The sequence below is a fragment of the Cyphomyrmex costatus genome, unplaced genomic scaffold (assembly GCF_001594065.2).
Source record: "Cyphomyrmex costatus isolate MS0001 unplaced genomic scaffold, Ccosl1.0 scaffold135, whole genome shotgun sequence".
Classification (NCBI taxonomy): domain Eukaryota; kingdom Metazoa; phylum Arthropoda; class Insecta; order Hymenoptera; family Formicidae; genus Cyphomyrmex; species Cyphomyrmex costatus.
This window is the reverse complement of record NW_017275337.1, coordinates 91959-107710: the sequence shown is the minus strand read 5'-3', so window position 1 is coordinate 107710 and position 15752 is coordinate 91959. Positions and strand designations below refer to the sequence as shown.

General features: G+C 33.3%; 2 protein-coding genes across 2 annotated transcripts; both read left to right on the top strand.

The window, feature by feature from the left end:
- The first annotated feature begins 401 nt into the window (after positions 1-401).
- LOC108782755 (protein jim lovell) lies at positions 402-6212 on the top strand. Its single transcript, XM_018551112.1, has 5 exons — positions 402-413; positions 827-1361; positions 4582-4868; positions 4960-5310; positions 5395-6212. The coding sequence occupies exons 1-5, from the start codon at positions 402-404 to the stop codon at positions 6022-6024; spliced, it is 1815 nt and encodes a 604-aa protein (XP_018406614.1). The 3' UTR covers positions 6025-6212.
- A 3633-nt stretch (positions 6213-9845) lies between these two features.
- On the top strand, positions 9846-13307 carry LOC108782807 (CUE domain-containing protein 2). The gene is made up of 5 exons (XM_018551177.1): positions 9846-10002; positions 10581-10670; positions 11771-12110; positions 12180-12353; positions 12425-13307. Exons 2-5 carry the CDS (start codon positions 10582-10584, stop codon positions 12683-12685), a joined length of 864 nt encoding a protein of 287 aa, XP_018406679.1. The 5' UTR covers positions 9846-10002; position 10581; the 3' UTR covers positions 12686-13307.
- Positions 13308-15752: the final 2445 nt, after the last annotated feature.

The window sequence follows — 15752 nt, the reverse complement described above, 5'->3', positions numbered from 1 at the left end:
TATGATAGAATGTTTAATTTTAATTGATACCCTAAAATATTAATATTATACGAGAAAGAGAGAGAGAGAGTGACGTAGGATTGGAAAAAGTTTCAGACAAAAGTTACGTCACCACTTCGAGGGGGGTATAAGACGGTATCAATCCCACGCATTGATTTAACCTCAAGTGATATTGTCAAGATCACTTTGAAATTTTTAAACGGAATTCCCTCATTTTTTATTGCATATTCTCATTATTAATTACGTATTTATAGCTTACCTCGAGGACTTTACAAAACTCTATATAATAAAATATTTTTTATTAAGTACTTTTTGAGTTATAAAGCTTGAAAGTTGCAGTATAGCCAGCATTATCATTATCCACCCAACTGATGGCTAAAATCTTTTAAATGTTCAGAATCATGACTTACTTCGTACCTTTTTGTTGAACAATGTAATCATTTACCTCTTTATTTTCATTTATCGGCTGTGATCATTAGTCGGATAAGGATTGAGAAATTTGCGCGGACGAATTTTTCATCCGTAAAGATTAAGCTTGTTGTTTATCAACGTAAATTGCAGTGCGGAGACGTTGCCCATTAAACTTAACGCGTGTGTAACACCTATTTTAGTGCCGCGCTACCGCGAGTCGTGCGTTCCTATAAAAAGCGGCGGCGATTATATCGACGTTTAGACGATAAGAAATACCCGACGCAGAGCCGTACCTACGTAACGACTGATCCCGATAAAACACAATACTGTCTTTGACAGCGGAAAACGTGTCTGCGACGATTATTATAGCTGAGTCATTTTTTTAAAAATGAAATGTCGGTAACACGGGTGACAGGTGGTGACTCGCAATTTCACCGGATCGTTCGTTCGGGGGAAGTTTCAGATAGGCAAGGGTCGCTACGTCTGTACACTAGACATTGTCAACCTGCGACGCAACGGTATCAAAGAGCGGAACGTCGCGACGACGACTTCCACGGCGAATACCAGGAGAAGCCTGGCAATGAAGCAGGAACCGGAGGACGAGGAGGATTGTTATCTCGACGACTCGAGCGTGCCGGCCTCATTGACGCCGCCGCCACTGCTGCCGACGGCACTGCCGCCGTCGTCCCCGCCATCATCATCTGGTCGGCATGGAAGCGTCACGCATCGCGTGCGCTCCCACGCGCGTAGTTTACGTGCCATGGCGAATCCAAGCGCGGTCTGGGCACACTTCGACCTGTGCACTAACGATCCGCTGCGCGCTCAGTGCCGCATCTGCGGATCGGTCGTTGTCAGAGGCGGTGCAAATCCGCGCCAGTGCGGCACGACGAATCTGCACCGGCATCTCAGGGTGCATCACGGGGGCAGGCTGATCGGCAGACGTTATCATGGTAATTATCGTATCATTAGGTATACTTTCCCTTAAAGTTTTATCCTCACTTCAAAGAATGATAATACTGCCATTATTATCGAAAAAAGAATGAAAATATTTGCACTCTTGAATAAGATTTCCTCCAGAGATTTACTCCAAAAAAGGAGTGAGACTTTCCATCTTTAGAATGAATCTCCAAAAGATTGAAATTTCACTCCGAGAGAAAGAGCGAATCTGTCACTCTTTATATATATATTTACTCCTTTTTAATATTGGCAGTATATTCATTCTTTTAGATTTCATTTCAAGAAAAGAGAATGTAATCATTGGAATTGTATATATTTATTAACATAAAATATTAACTGTATAAAAAAATATATAAATAACAAGGCTCAATAAATTTAAAAAATAATTAATACAAACAGGGCTACGAGCCAACATTCGTTGAAATATAAAGGTCTTAGTAAATATAAAATGTCATTAGTTAAAAATAAATATAAAGTTTAATAAAATTTAAAAACAGACGTTTCGACCTTAATTAGGTCATTATCAATGTTAAGTCGCAATATCGTTAACGATGTACAAACAAAGAAATTATAAAAATTCACGAATACATAAGTAAAAATATTAATAAAAAACGAAAAATAAGAATATACATTCTGTGATGTGGGTATTATTAATCTCACTTGCTATTGAAAACATATCGTATCGGAGTAAAATGGCAAGAGTCCATCGACAACGCAAGACATCAAATATTGTAAATTGTGAAACTCCACATTTCTGAATCAAATAGTAACATAATAAAAACAATGTCAGTAATAGATAAAAATAATAAAAAAAGAATATAATATAAGAGTCAATTGATCAGTAAAAGAGTCAAATCACAAGGCAATAAATTGAAATGGATATAATGTAAGACTACAAAATAACTGTATAAGCTTTATATTTTACAATTTGTTTTTTATTAAATAAATAGATATTTTAATTAAATTAATTTTTAACTTTTATGTCTATATGTATTTATTTCTTAAAATAGAATTTTAGTTATAAACTTTATATTTTACATTTCTTTAATTAAAAAAAAACGAGGTGATATTTCAATTAAATTAATCTCTCTCTCTCTCCTTTTCTCTCATTACGTCTATTTTATATTTATTAAAATAAAATTTCAACTGTAAATGTAATAAAAAAAATAGATGATAGCAGTTAATAACGAGTAACAATGAATGTTTACTAAAAGAAAAAAGAATTTATTTAACCACAATGAAATATTTAATAAACTTTAGTTACATATTTAGTTTTCATCAGTTTTTTCAAACACTTCAATTAAATACTTTTGCAATCTAATTTGTCTAATTGATAAAACTGTAATATAAAAAAATATAAAATAAATAGCATCTTTTATACAGGATAAATAACGTTATTGATGCCTTTCTGCTTGAAATTAATTTCTTTCGATTGAATGCGTCGTATCTAGTAGTAACCTCTTTCATATCTCTAAATCGTAAATACACGTGTAATATACATATCCATGTTTCAGTCCGTGTAATTTTTAATATACAGGTACACAGGTATTTTGAAATATACGGTTTAAAAGGCACGTAGAGTATTAATGTAAAACGGTTTATCCATATATTTAAATACATTTACGGTGTAATTGGGCTGGTTACCCAAGTTGTATTGTCATAATAAATTAGTGAAATACTAATTTTTGTTTTAATGCTTGTGATATATCTTTTCCAAGTATACAAATATGTATTTACAATTTAACATTGTATATAATAAAAGATTTTTATATGTAATAAATGAATTTATAAAATGTTTATTTTCTCATTGTTATTTCTCAATAAATTTATTTCCTAATTAATATTTTATATTTTACAATAAACGATTTATTAGGATCATATAATGTGAATACAAGCAAAAAACAAAGCCTATGATGGTCGAAGCTTAAAGTGCTTTAAATCTTTGTTTAGATTCATATACGAGGGTGAATCAAATATAAATAGGAATTATTTTTTTTTTAAATTTATTGAAGCACCATAAGAAAAATACATATAGTTATTTCTGTACATAATCTCCGGACTTAGAAACACATTTTTCCAACGGATAGATAGTTTTTTGATTCCGTAAATAAAAGTGGTTGTGACACCAATCGCGCGCACGAAAACTTCGACAGCAACATCGTCATCAAATCTCTGTCCTCCTTCTTTTAGTGGTAAACAAAAATGATAATGATAATCGCGGGGCGATAAGTCTGAACTGTAGGAAGGACGTTTCAGTGTCCAGAACAAATCCTCAATTTTTTGCCAAGTTTGGACAGTTGTATGGTGTCGGGCATTGTCGTGCAGCAGAATAACGTCTCATATTGGAAATTCGCGTTTTTCCCGAGACGAGATACACGAGTTTTATTTCGTCCAAAAGTTGTCAGTAGTATGCATGCGGCGTTCATAATACGACGTTCATGGAGAAAATCGATGTGCAAAACAGTGCGAATATTCTCCTCAGTCACACTGATTCTCAGGCGACGTCGGTGACCTTCATTTTCAACTGCTTCTCGCCCTCCTAAAAATTATTTATACCACGCATACACTTGAGTCTTTTCAAAGGTATTGTCCCTGAATTGTGCCTTCTCAAAATTTCGGATGGTTTTACGCCTTATATCGCAAGAAACTTGATAATTCGTTGCGCAACAGACAAGGGTACCCTCTTACTCTGACATCGTGATACTAACTAAAGAAGCGGTAGTGTGAGGTCCCATACGGGAAAATCTCCTTCAGGCATCCCTACCTACAACGCTCAGAAGCCGTACCCCTCTCCGTTCACCTCACAGCGTGTACAAAAATAATTCCGGTTTATATTTGATTCACCCTCTCGTATCATATTTTGTAGTCTTTTGAATTGCGCGCCGAATTGATGTTTCGGGTATAAAAACGCAAACTGTGATTAAAGTTAATCTATGTTAGTAGACATGGGCGTTAATTTAAAACGTTGCATCCTACAACTTCTAATTCAATCAATTAAAATTTTAATTAAAACCATTGTCAAGTTTTCTAACTTTTAATTAAACGATTCTTCTAACTAAATGATTCTTCAAGTGAGCAGTTATAGGATTACAGAATTTGACATTTATAATCAGAATTTAAATCTAAATTAATTACCGTCACTGCTCTCTACATTCTTTCCGCAGCATTTTTTTTTCCGACTTACACACACCATATATTTATTTTTTGTCCTAGTTGTACAATCAACGTCTCAAGGCAGTACAAGTACGAAAGCTATAAGGATCGCAACGCAATCCTTAATGAGACCTCACATTCGTAACATCGCACCAGCGCCACTATCTCAACAACAGCAATCGCAACAGCAACAGCAGCAGCAACAGCAACAACCACGGCAACCAAAGACTCTCGTATTAAAAACTATTCCGTTGAAAGTGAAACAAGTTGCACCTACAACTATCAAAATGCCACCGCGACAAACTAATCAAGGGTCCCATAATGTCGTGCATCAGCAACCTACAGAAGTACGTAGATGCGAATGTTAGATCTGTTACAAGATAAAAATACAATTCGCCATAGATTTTTGCTAAACTCGTCCTTTTTTGTATGTTCCAGGTTTGCCTAAGGTGGAACAGTTACCATAGTAATATGCAAAGTAGCTTCCCGTCGTTACTGGACACAGAACAATTTGTCGATGTGACCCTGGCATGTGAAGGGCAGTCTCTGAAATGTCACAAGATGATTTTATCTTCCTGCAGCGACTACCTAGCAGACTTGTTGCGGGAGAATCCATGTCAACATCCTATTATTCTAATGAAGGATTTGAAATTTTGGGAGGTGGACGCATTGGTTAAATTTATGTATCGCGGAGAAGTCAACATTGCTCACGATAAATTGCCGCAACTATTGAATGCTGCCGAAGCGTTGCAGGTGAAGGGACTAGCCGGTCCGAGTCCCTCGTCTCAAGTAAGTTAGACACCGATTTATTATAATTACATTCGTCAATGTTTATTTTAAAATTTACTTACATATATTCTTTTACATCGACAGAACGCAAAATCACAGTTACTTATACCTCAAACGAAGCCATTGTCATCTCAATATGTAGTTCCTAAAGGTACGACAGAATCCAAAGAGAATAAAACATCACCTTCAAGGGTGTCTACGTCTTCTAGTCCTAAGCGTGCGCAAAAGCGACAACTGTCCGAATCTGTAGAGCCAAGACCTTTTACTAAAATACGTTTGCAACGACCCACCACGCCAACGTCTCCATGCGCGACAGTCAAGCTGGAGCCTTTAGATATACCTCTTAGCCCGACGGAGATATTCTCGGAGAATAACGAAGTCACAGCTTCCTCAGACTTTGAAAAACTTATGAGTTTACATGAGGAAGACGATCCAGGTGGCGAGGAAATGAATGATAGAGACGAAAGATTACATTTTTGCGAACTGCCAGCTCCACCAGATTTAAACGATAATGAAGACCAAATGGAGTTTGTACCTACAGATTTCTTAGAGCAACAGCAAGATATTGTCGAAGAACCAGAATTAAGTTGTAATAAAGATGATAATAAAAAAGACTCTCTTGATTATGCTTCCGCTGGCGAGGACAACGGAATCGAACACAATAAGATACATACAAGTCCCTCGAGAGAAAAAAAAGAGAATAAAAAGACATAGTAAAATAAGATATAAAGATATCTTATAATCTATGTAATTGGATTATACTACAAATTTCAATGAAAACTAGTGTAAGAACACCTGTAATTTGTTTTCTTGAAACTCTCACAAGCGGAGAAATGCATTATAATGACAAACTGAATCAGAGTCATCATATATGAGAACCAAGAAGTAAAACAAAACAGATTGTTATTTTTGGAATCTATTAAGAATACTTGTGAGAAAATTTATTTTTAGTTTCGGTTGTTGTAATCATGAGATCTCTAATCGAAAATTAAATCGTGCTATATAGAGTTTGGAGAATTTCGAAGAAGGTATCTATAATACGTTAGATATTTCCGCTTGTCAAACGCGTATTTTTCTCGTAATGTGTGTATTTATTTAAATATCTATGTGTATTTTAACTTCGTATATATACATTTATATGACGAGCATCTGATATAGATTGCGCATTTATTTTAAAAAAATTTAATAATATACTGTCTGCTTATAACGAATTTGGTTGTCTTGTCGGCAAACTTGACAGAGATTTTATATTGTAAACATTTAAATTTTTTAATTCTAGAATTTTGTTATATAACTTATCTTATCTGAAAATAATAAATGTATCCTGTATCAATTTGTTCCACATTGTAATTATTTATATTGGATATATGCTGAATAAATTATCATCGACGATACCTACATTGTACGCAATTGAATCATATTACATAAATTGTAATGCATGTGATGATACATCTTACAAATAAACAGATATTACAACATGCAGTTCTGAATGTATTAAAATTTTTATATATTATATAAAAGGTATAATGATAAAGAGATGCAAGATTTTACATGAGAAAAACGCGAGTCTTTATATAAGTGTAAATTTAAATGTTTTCCGTTTGTTGACGCATTGATAGATGTTATGCGTTTAGATATACGTTAGATATAAATATAGCATCTTGGATATTCAATCTAGAAAATAAAATGCTAATTGAAAAGAGAATGTGGAAGATCAAATTCCCAAAAATTCTTACAAGTTTGCGCTTTTTTTCATATTTTCGCGTAAAAATAAAGATCTGATAAGAAAAATAGTGTCGTCCTATTTTGCGAAAATTAATATTAAGCGTTAAAATTGACGGTAATTAAATAGTATATTAGAGGCTGCGTCTCAAAAGTCGGTAAACACCCCGAACACGAAAAGAAATAAAATAAACTATTCTACACGTCAGGAAGTTGTCGCCAGAACAATACTTAACGATTAATATCTCGTGGGGCAGACCGCTACGTTTTTCTATCGGATTCTTTCGTTTTGAATGAAAACGCATGAGTTTGATTTTGATAAGATAGAATACCCCAGTTACCTCAAATTTTGATAATATACACTCATTCGATGCGTTTTTGAAAGAAACGAATTTGACAGAAAAAGTGTCGCTCTGTCTCCCGAATAGAGATATTGAGCGTTTGAAATGCACGACTATTGAGGTTAGAAAATCTGTCGCAATTGCGAATTATTACGATACAAGCATACGTTCAGGTCACATTTTCATGCTGTATATATTAATACTTTCACTCGTTACATACTGTTGCGATTTCTTTAATACATTTTAAGTATTTTCATATATTTGGTAAATGTTTACCTTAACCACCCTCCTCTCCAATATTGACAAAATTAGACTTGTTCGACGCGTTTTTGCGTGAAACGAAAGAATCTGGCAGAAAAAAGCGTCGCTCTGCCCCGTGAATCGACATATTCAACGTTAAAGTTCACGATTATTGAGGTTAGGAAATCTGTCACGGCACGCAACACTGCGATATGAGCATGCGCTGCAGTCACCTTCTTCTGCTGTGTTGCGCATGCGTTTAGTCACTTATTCCGTACAAGTGTGCACGAAATTTAAAATCAAATTAAAAAATCAATTAGTCACTCGTGTAACATTTCTATTGTATTTATTTCTATTGTTTGTTATTTCTGTTGTACATTTCCATTGTTTTTATTTTCTCTATTTCTATTGTTTCTATTGTATTTTTATTTATTTTTATTGTATTTCTATTGTACATTTTCTATTGTTCTATTGTACATTTCTACTGTTGTCTTATTATTACTATTATACTATTATTATTTTTATTATTATACTATTATTGATTCGGGGCGGCATAGCCGTATTTTCATCAAAATTTGAGGTGAGAAAGATAGAAAGAGATCGAGAGATTCTATACCTTTTTCATCTTAATTTTAAATCTTAACTTAATTCAAAATCGGAAGTGATGTATATTCTGTATAATTACAAATTTATTTATTAATAACTGCTCTATTTATCAAAATTGTGTCGAAATGGTTTCACAAATTTCGGCGCGCAATCGAAGAATTACATTTGAAGTATATAAATTTTCATTCTAGAAGCCACCCGTCTTGGATCGCTGTGGCATTGTCTCATTCGGTTTGAAATGGTTCAGTGTTGTTACTTCTTGAACTTATGCAACTGTATTACGAAAATTAAAAGAAAAAGAAAATTTGCAAAATATAGAGTTTTTTTAAAACAGTTATTGATCTGTTTTCTAATATTAAAATCGAACAAGAAGAAAAATTTAAACCTGCACAATGCACAAAAGATACTCATCTTATGTTAAAAATAAAAATACACATTTAATAAATTTCGTCACTGAAAAAATGGCTAACATTCGTTGCAACACGCTGTAAACTTGCTGGAATTTATTTCAAAATATAATGAAGCGCTACATCTTATTTCGCACAAAAATTGATTGCACAAAAGGGCGTTTAAAAATTAAAATTTATAATAGTAAAACCATGGCAATGACAATGCATGATACTATTAAATAATATTAAATAATAGTAACATACATGAACATTATTTAATTAAAAATGTATATTTTTATATAAATAGAACGAAGTTTATAACTAATAAAAATAAGTTTATTCCTTCATTATTCCATTCCTGTCAATTGAATAATAGCGCACGCAAAGAACAGATTTGAGGCATCTATTGGTTTCGCTATATTTTGTCAACACCAATAGAATTAATAGCAACTTGGCCGTACTCTTTATTATAGACTCTAGCAGAGAGAAACCTGAGAGAGGCCATGGCGGCCTTTTTCGCGTGATAGGCGAAAACCACCGTATGCTAGCGGCACCAACATCATTTTTATAAAATGATGTGAACTACGTATCACATTTTCGACACTGTCGATAAAATCGTAGTGTTGATACATGGAAAAACGAAAAAGAAAAGAACGAAAAAGACGGACATAGCGAGAGAGCGGGCTTTGTTTGTTTTCTAGCGTCCAAAAATCTATAAAAAAACGTCTTATCCGATTAAGAAAAACATTTTTTTGTAAATTAATATTATATATATTTGTGGCTTTAGCACCAAATCCATATATCGACACTACGATTTTATCGACAGTGTCGAAAATGTGATACGTAGTTCACGTCATTTTATAAAAATGATGTTGGTGCCGCTAGCGTACGGTGGCTTTCGCCTATCACGCGAAAAAGGCCGCCATGGCCACTCTTAGGTTCCTCTCTGACTCTAGTTTTTCAGGAATAGTAGCTCCACTAATTCGCGCGTCAACTAAAACCTCAGTTTTTATTATTAGTTCATAAGTCCTGCTTCAAAATCCATTAAGAAAAAAGTGTTGCAACTTAATTGTCTTCATTGTCCTCACAAATTACAGACCTTACAGACTTACTGCACATGCGCATACCAACGCGCGCTTTCTCTCTCTCTCTCTCTCAACATTCTCTTTCACAACATGACAGAGCCAATCACGCAGTGGTTGGCGTGTCTGATTTCTATCTTGAGGAGCTTGAGGATCTCTACGCGTCCACCCCTCCCCTCGTCAAACTGTCAAATCGACTAGCGTTGTTTGTATACGAAATTTATCTTGGCTGCTTGGCATTGCAGAGCGTTGCAGACGGAAATTTAAGTGTCCTGATTGAGGTAGCCTGGTTTCAGGGTCAGGTGGGGTCAGGTTCGTACTGGGCACCAGCATATTTTGCGTAAAGTTTTCGTCTTGTGAGCGAGCGACGACCGGCTCAGTTTGTACCGTCAGTGATCGTTGGTGATCGTTCTGTCATCGCCGAGTGATAGCTTTTATCGTTTCCCTAATTTCGTACATCTATCCTTTTTATCTATTTACGTACCGACTTATTCACTTATATGCGATGCAAATATTCCGCGTGATCAATCACGATCAATTGCTTCTGTCTCTCCCCTCGAGGGACCATCGTCGAAGTATTCAGAGGCATCTCGCGCGCAAGGGCTGACAAGGGCAGACAAGGGCTGACGAATTAGAGACCTGCTGCCCTCTCGTCTCCCTTAACCTATATTAAGGGATCAATGAACGTTGTCGCACGTACGCTGACGTACGCGCGAGGAACATTCGTAGCATCGTTAGTTAAATCGCGACTAGCGCGAGCCGCGAGAGATCACGAACTCGGGTGTTTCGTCAGGAGGTTTGCTTTCAAGGCATACAAATCCGGACACATCGTTTCGAATATTTTTAGCGTCACCGAAGGATACGTATTAACGGGTTTTTGACGGTTGCAGGATGAGTCGGACGATGGATGAGAAGGAGGAGCTGGTGAAGAAAGCCTTATTTAGTTTTGTTAGGAAGCAGGTACCCACTGCTCAATTGAGGTACAGATACTTCTTCTTTTATGACTACTTCCTTACTTAATCTGGTTTAATAACCATCAGCTGTTTTCCTTTTAGGAGATAGTTGATACAGACATTGTTCTAGCCTTCTTTAACATTTAGTGAATAACAAAGATATAGAACGACACACAAACAAAAATATCAATCTGTTGCTAAGAAAAATGATTACAATTTATTTTCTATCTTTTAAGTAATGGTTTTCTTTAACGAAGAATATTCTTTTGATAATAATCTAAGTACTTAGGGCGAGTTTTTCAATTCATCGATTGATCAATTATATTATGTGCAAATACAGTTTTTAAGGAACAAAACTACATCTATGCACTATGTGATTAATCAATTTATGAATTTAAAAACTCATCCTTATTACAAAATTTTAGAAAAACTCATTTTATAAATTAAAACAAGAATTAATTTTATTTAAAGAATAAAATTGATTGAAGAAACTTTTTATAATAAGCAAATCAAATTAGTTTTAATTTAATAAACTCGATTAAAGTATATTAAATTTACTAGGATTTTTACAATATATTCTGAATAAATTTAATGTTCATGATAAACTTCATAGATTAATGGACATATAAATTCTTGAAATAAGTAATTATCATTTGTGTATTTTTCTGTATTTGTATCCATTATGTCTCCTAAAAGGAAAGTAGCCAATTACATTTGTAATAGTTATTTAAAATGTATTTTTATTTATATAAAAAGTGATTTTAATTTATCTTAACATGAATTACATCTACGTAGCTTGAATAATTCTTTGAATAATCATTTATAAACTGGTGGCATTAGTCGCCTTTAAGTTGGTAATACAAGTGTAACATTTTAAACGTTCACACATTCTTTTAAAATTGATTCTATATGTCCATATATTTTACTAATAAATGTAAAGTGACAACTATTGATGTTATAACATCAGTAAATTACGATTTATATGACATTTTATGTAATGGGTTATTATAACTACTATTGTTACTAAACCAGATTACGATTGCTTTATAAATGTCTACATGACTTTTATTCTTGTCTAATAAATTCCTGACTATGACGGAAATGTTAATAGGTACCTCTTGTTTTAGTTTAATAGACGACATTGTACTCAGTTATGTAGTGAGTATGGTGGAAGAAAGTGCGTTGGAAGAAAATTTAGATGTGGACGGACTATACGAAATGGTATCTGCCTGCCTTCCTGAGTTTTCCACTATCGAAAAAGAGGCTGTGTCAAAATGGTTGCTTGATGTAGAGAGTAAGTTGAAGCAAGAGAGTAAAGAGAATGAGAATTGTCAGTCTCACAGTGATCCGCTGAATCACATCAGTCTGACTGCTCTTCTACCGGCCGGTACGCAAAGAATGCGAGTTCATCATCTCTCGGAAACCAGTGATGCTGGAAGTGATTCCAGCGGAGAATACTTTTCGGAAGTAAGAAAAATACTAGACGAAGACATATACGAGACGTGTTTTCGAGCATTTATTATAACTCTTTTTCAGGAATCTTCTTGGCATCAAGTGGCTGTATTGCAAGAGATGTTTCCGGCAGCGAGTCCTGCCGAAGCGAGGCATTGTTTAGCAGTAGCTGGAGGAGATATGGCAAAAGCTGCGCAACTCGCATTACATCGCCAAGAAGCAGGTCAAAGCATCGTGAGCAATCTGACGTTTCTAACGGTGAGATTTCATAGCGACGTTGTTTGATCGTATAAAAGCGTTTTAATTTAAATTTCGTTCATTTGTTTCAGCCCAATGGTCGTAACAAGGCGAGGCTGAATGACGAAGAGTTGAAATCTCGTATCATCGCACGATACAGTTATGTTGACAGGGACGACGACTGCCGCGAACATCGTCCAGTCGCGCCAAAAACGGAACCTAAGAAGATGGTACGATATCTTGACAATAAGATCGTAAGTGTAAAGGGTGAACGTTATACGGAAGTGCGAAGGGGTGGCGAGGATGAGGATGGTAACGAAGGTGGTAGAAAGAGAGGCCATTGTCGCCCGTAACCAGTCCCTTTGCCTCCACCACCTGATCCACCCCCTTGGAGGCATCTAAGAGATTTTCGATTAAATCTTTAACTTAGATCATTTCCATCTTATTCGTATATAAAACTATAGACGAAATATTGAATTTAAAAGCGTTTACATTTCTGTTGACGTTTAATTTTTATATGCATTCTGCACAACTCTCAAAATCTCTTTCATATGACATTCATTTATCATCATTTCATAGCAGTAGTCAATTTTTTACGTTACTCGTTCGAATTTATATTCACAAAAGTTATTAATATTTTTATTTCGTAATATAGATTATACCTTTATCGAGCGTGCAATGGCCGTTTTAAGTAAATATTCGTATTTATAATTTAAATATATGAAGTTTCTCCCCCCCCTCCCCCAAATGCGTTAGTGAGACCCCTATTTTAGCATCAAGATACACTTATTAAAGACTTATAGGGAAAAACTTATTTTGTGTGTAATTAAATTGATTATAATTAATTATTTAACGTTAAGACAATTCACAGTTTTAATCAGACGGCTTCCACACGGTCAAATATTTAATTTTAAGCATATTCAATTCCACAATGCTAATAAATCGGTACGCGAGAAAGAATTAATCATTTAAACAATTCAGTCACACAACTAGAATACGATTGATTAATTCTTTCTTCATTCGAGATCTCAGACCGATTTCTAGCATCTTATTAACTCGTTATTAATTTTACACTTACGATTATAAAAGAGATATATTTGATTTAGAAGATGATTATTTCTGAATTGTTATGTAAAAAATACATAAAAGTTCTATTATTTAAGTGAGCTGGCTATTGTAAACTCGGCATTTGACTTAATATTCATTCCTCTTATTTTACTCTGATAATAGTCATGTTATATACATTTTTCAAGTTTATTTATTTTATATAGATGTAAGATAACTTTTTTCACATAGAATGATTCTTCAGAAACAGAACATCAGAATATTTTTAATTAAAGATTAATGATTTTGTATAATTTGTATTCATTTGTGTAACATGTATTTTAAATGTTAAGAATAATCTTGTCCAATCATGTTTTACTCATTTTCGGAATTTTTTCATTATATCTATATATTATAAATTATATAATTTATTTTATGTGTATTTAATCGCTCTGTTTCTGATGGAACACTGTATATAAATTGCGCTGAATAGAATTATTTAATTGCATTATTACTTTGTAAATGTGTGCGAAGAACTTTTAATATTTCATTGTATACTTTTAATGTTGCGATTGCTTTATTTATGTTATACAAATCATATGAAAAACGTTGTTTTTTTTCCTTATATCTACATTAATAGTAGAATGATGAACATGAATGAGAGATGATTTATGAAAATATACCTGAAATGTATTTAATCAAATAGCAGCATTGTCATGTAGCAAACTGAATCCTTTTTCAACTGCACTCTAGAAAAATGTACTATATATATTAGATGATAAAGCAAGAATTTTTATCTGCACGTTTATTCAGTCCAAAAATAATTGTTCGACAATTTAGTAAGTCAATATTATCCTAGTAAGGTTAAGGACCGATTACCGCGAACGAAAATGTAATTATCGTTTATCGATTAATCAAAATCGGGGAAGGATATAAAATGTAAAAATTATTTGATATATGCATCTGTAACGTATCTGTTAAATGAAAGCATTGATATTGCTGAATATAATTACAAAAATTGTAGATTTTAAATTAATATATTGTAGTATACGCGTACTTAGTTGAACACGAAAATATTTGCTAGAAAATATTCACTCTGTAAGGATAAAGTCTGCTTAAAAACCGCCATACAATTTGTCAGTATTATTATCCTATTATTATCGCTGTCGCAGACATTGAAATGTAGCGCAAATATAATCATTGAAGCGTTAGAAAGTCATGTATAGAATGATATATAAACTCTAGATTTATTTCAGAATTCGTTATCTTGATGTTCGCATAGATATACGGGAATTGTGATTGCTTCCGAACACTGTATCTGCGAAATAGTTTAAATCAGATGTTTATTTGTTCTTTGTATTGAATTTTTTTACTTTTAATATTACAAACACCTGCAATCGCTTTATGATTCAAGAAAGCGATTTATTATATTTGCTCATAAACATTACAAGGAAACGTAATTTGTAAAATTATTTACTTAACGGATCATCAGTTCGACAATTTCTAATTCTTCTCTTTTTATCTTTGATTGCTATTCTGCGTAATTGATCTTTTCATGACAGTTGAACTTCGTAAATATATGAATGTAATGTAATACATGTCTTTAAATGAGCTCAGTTTTGCCATAGATGGTTATAAACATATACGAATCATACTATTGATAATTGTGTATTCATCGTGGATACATATTTACTGAAAACTAAATGTATTTCATCGCCAATTAAATCTGAATTATACCAACACTATCTATAGATTTTGAGAACGATTGCTAAAAGGAAAAAAAAATGCTAAAAAAATGCAGTGAAAAAAATAGAAAGATAAATAACATAATGAATTTGCTTTAGTTTTAGGTGAATTTTCCACGAGTTTCCTATGTTGCATATAAATAAGCACTATGGCTATTAATTTTTAACTCGTTATAGATGTGAACTTTTGAAGTTGTGTGAAAGCAAGATGTAATGATTGTAATTATAATTGTACTTGCCTTTTAATATACTCTAATCACGTCACATGTCTAGATCACAATTAAAAATGTTGATACTACATGGATTCTTTCTCTTTGACAATCGATTGCCAGCGATTACTTGTAAAAATTATATGTAATTTTTAAAAATATTTGTATTTTTATGACTTTGGATTGAAAGAAAAATGGCGAATTGTGACAATTATATAAAAGTATGCAATTATAGGATGTTATATTCTGCAATATAAAATTCTGAGGCTTCAAGTATGGTTAAAAAAAAAGTCAAAGTCAGAACGTTTTCTCTTTTAAGATATATGTATACATTCACACAATGTATATCTTATTTTTCAATCTTTCATTTACATTGTGTGCAAAACGAAGAAATTTTGTTAATTTTCGATTAATTTTCATAT

What these genes read in the sequence shown, in the direction of transcription:
- LOC108782755 (XM_018551112.1), top strand. An exon ending in GATCGGCAGACGTTATCATG is followed by an intron (nt 1,362 to 4,581) that starts GTAATTATCGTA and finishes TTTTTGTCCTAG; the next exon opens with TTGTACAATCAACGTCTCAA. An exon ending in GTCCGAGTCCCTCGTCTCAA is followed by an intron (nt 5,311 to 5,394) that starts GTAAGTTAGACA and finishes TTACATCGACAG; the next exon opens with AACGCAAAATCACAGTTACT.
- LOC108782807 (XM_018551177.1), top strand. Translation starts at nt 10,582, where the DNA reads ATGAGTCGGACGATGGATGAGAAGGAGGAGCTGGTGAAGAAAGCCTTA. An exon ending in GCGGAGAATACTTTTCGGAA is followed by an intron (nt 12,111 to 12,179) that starts GTAAGAAAAATA and finishes ACTCTTTTTCAG; the next exon opens with GAATCTTCTTGGCATCAAGT. An exon ending in GCAATCTGACGTTTCTAACG is followed by an intron (nt 12,354 to 12,424) that starts GTGAGATTTCAT and finishes CATTTGTTTCAG; the next exon opens with CCCAATGGTCGTAACAAGGC.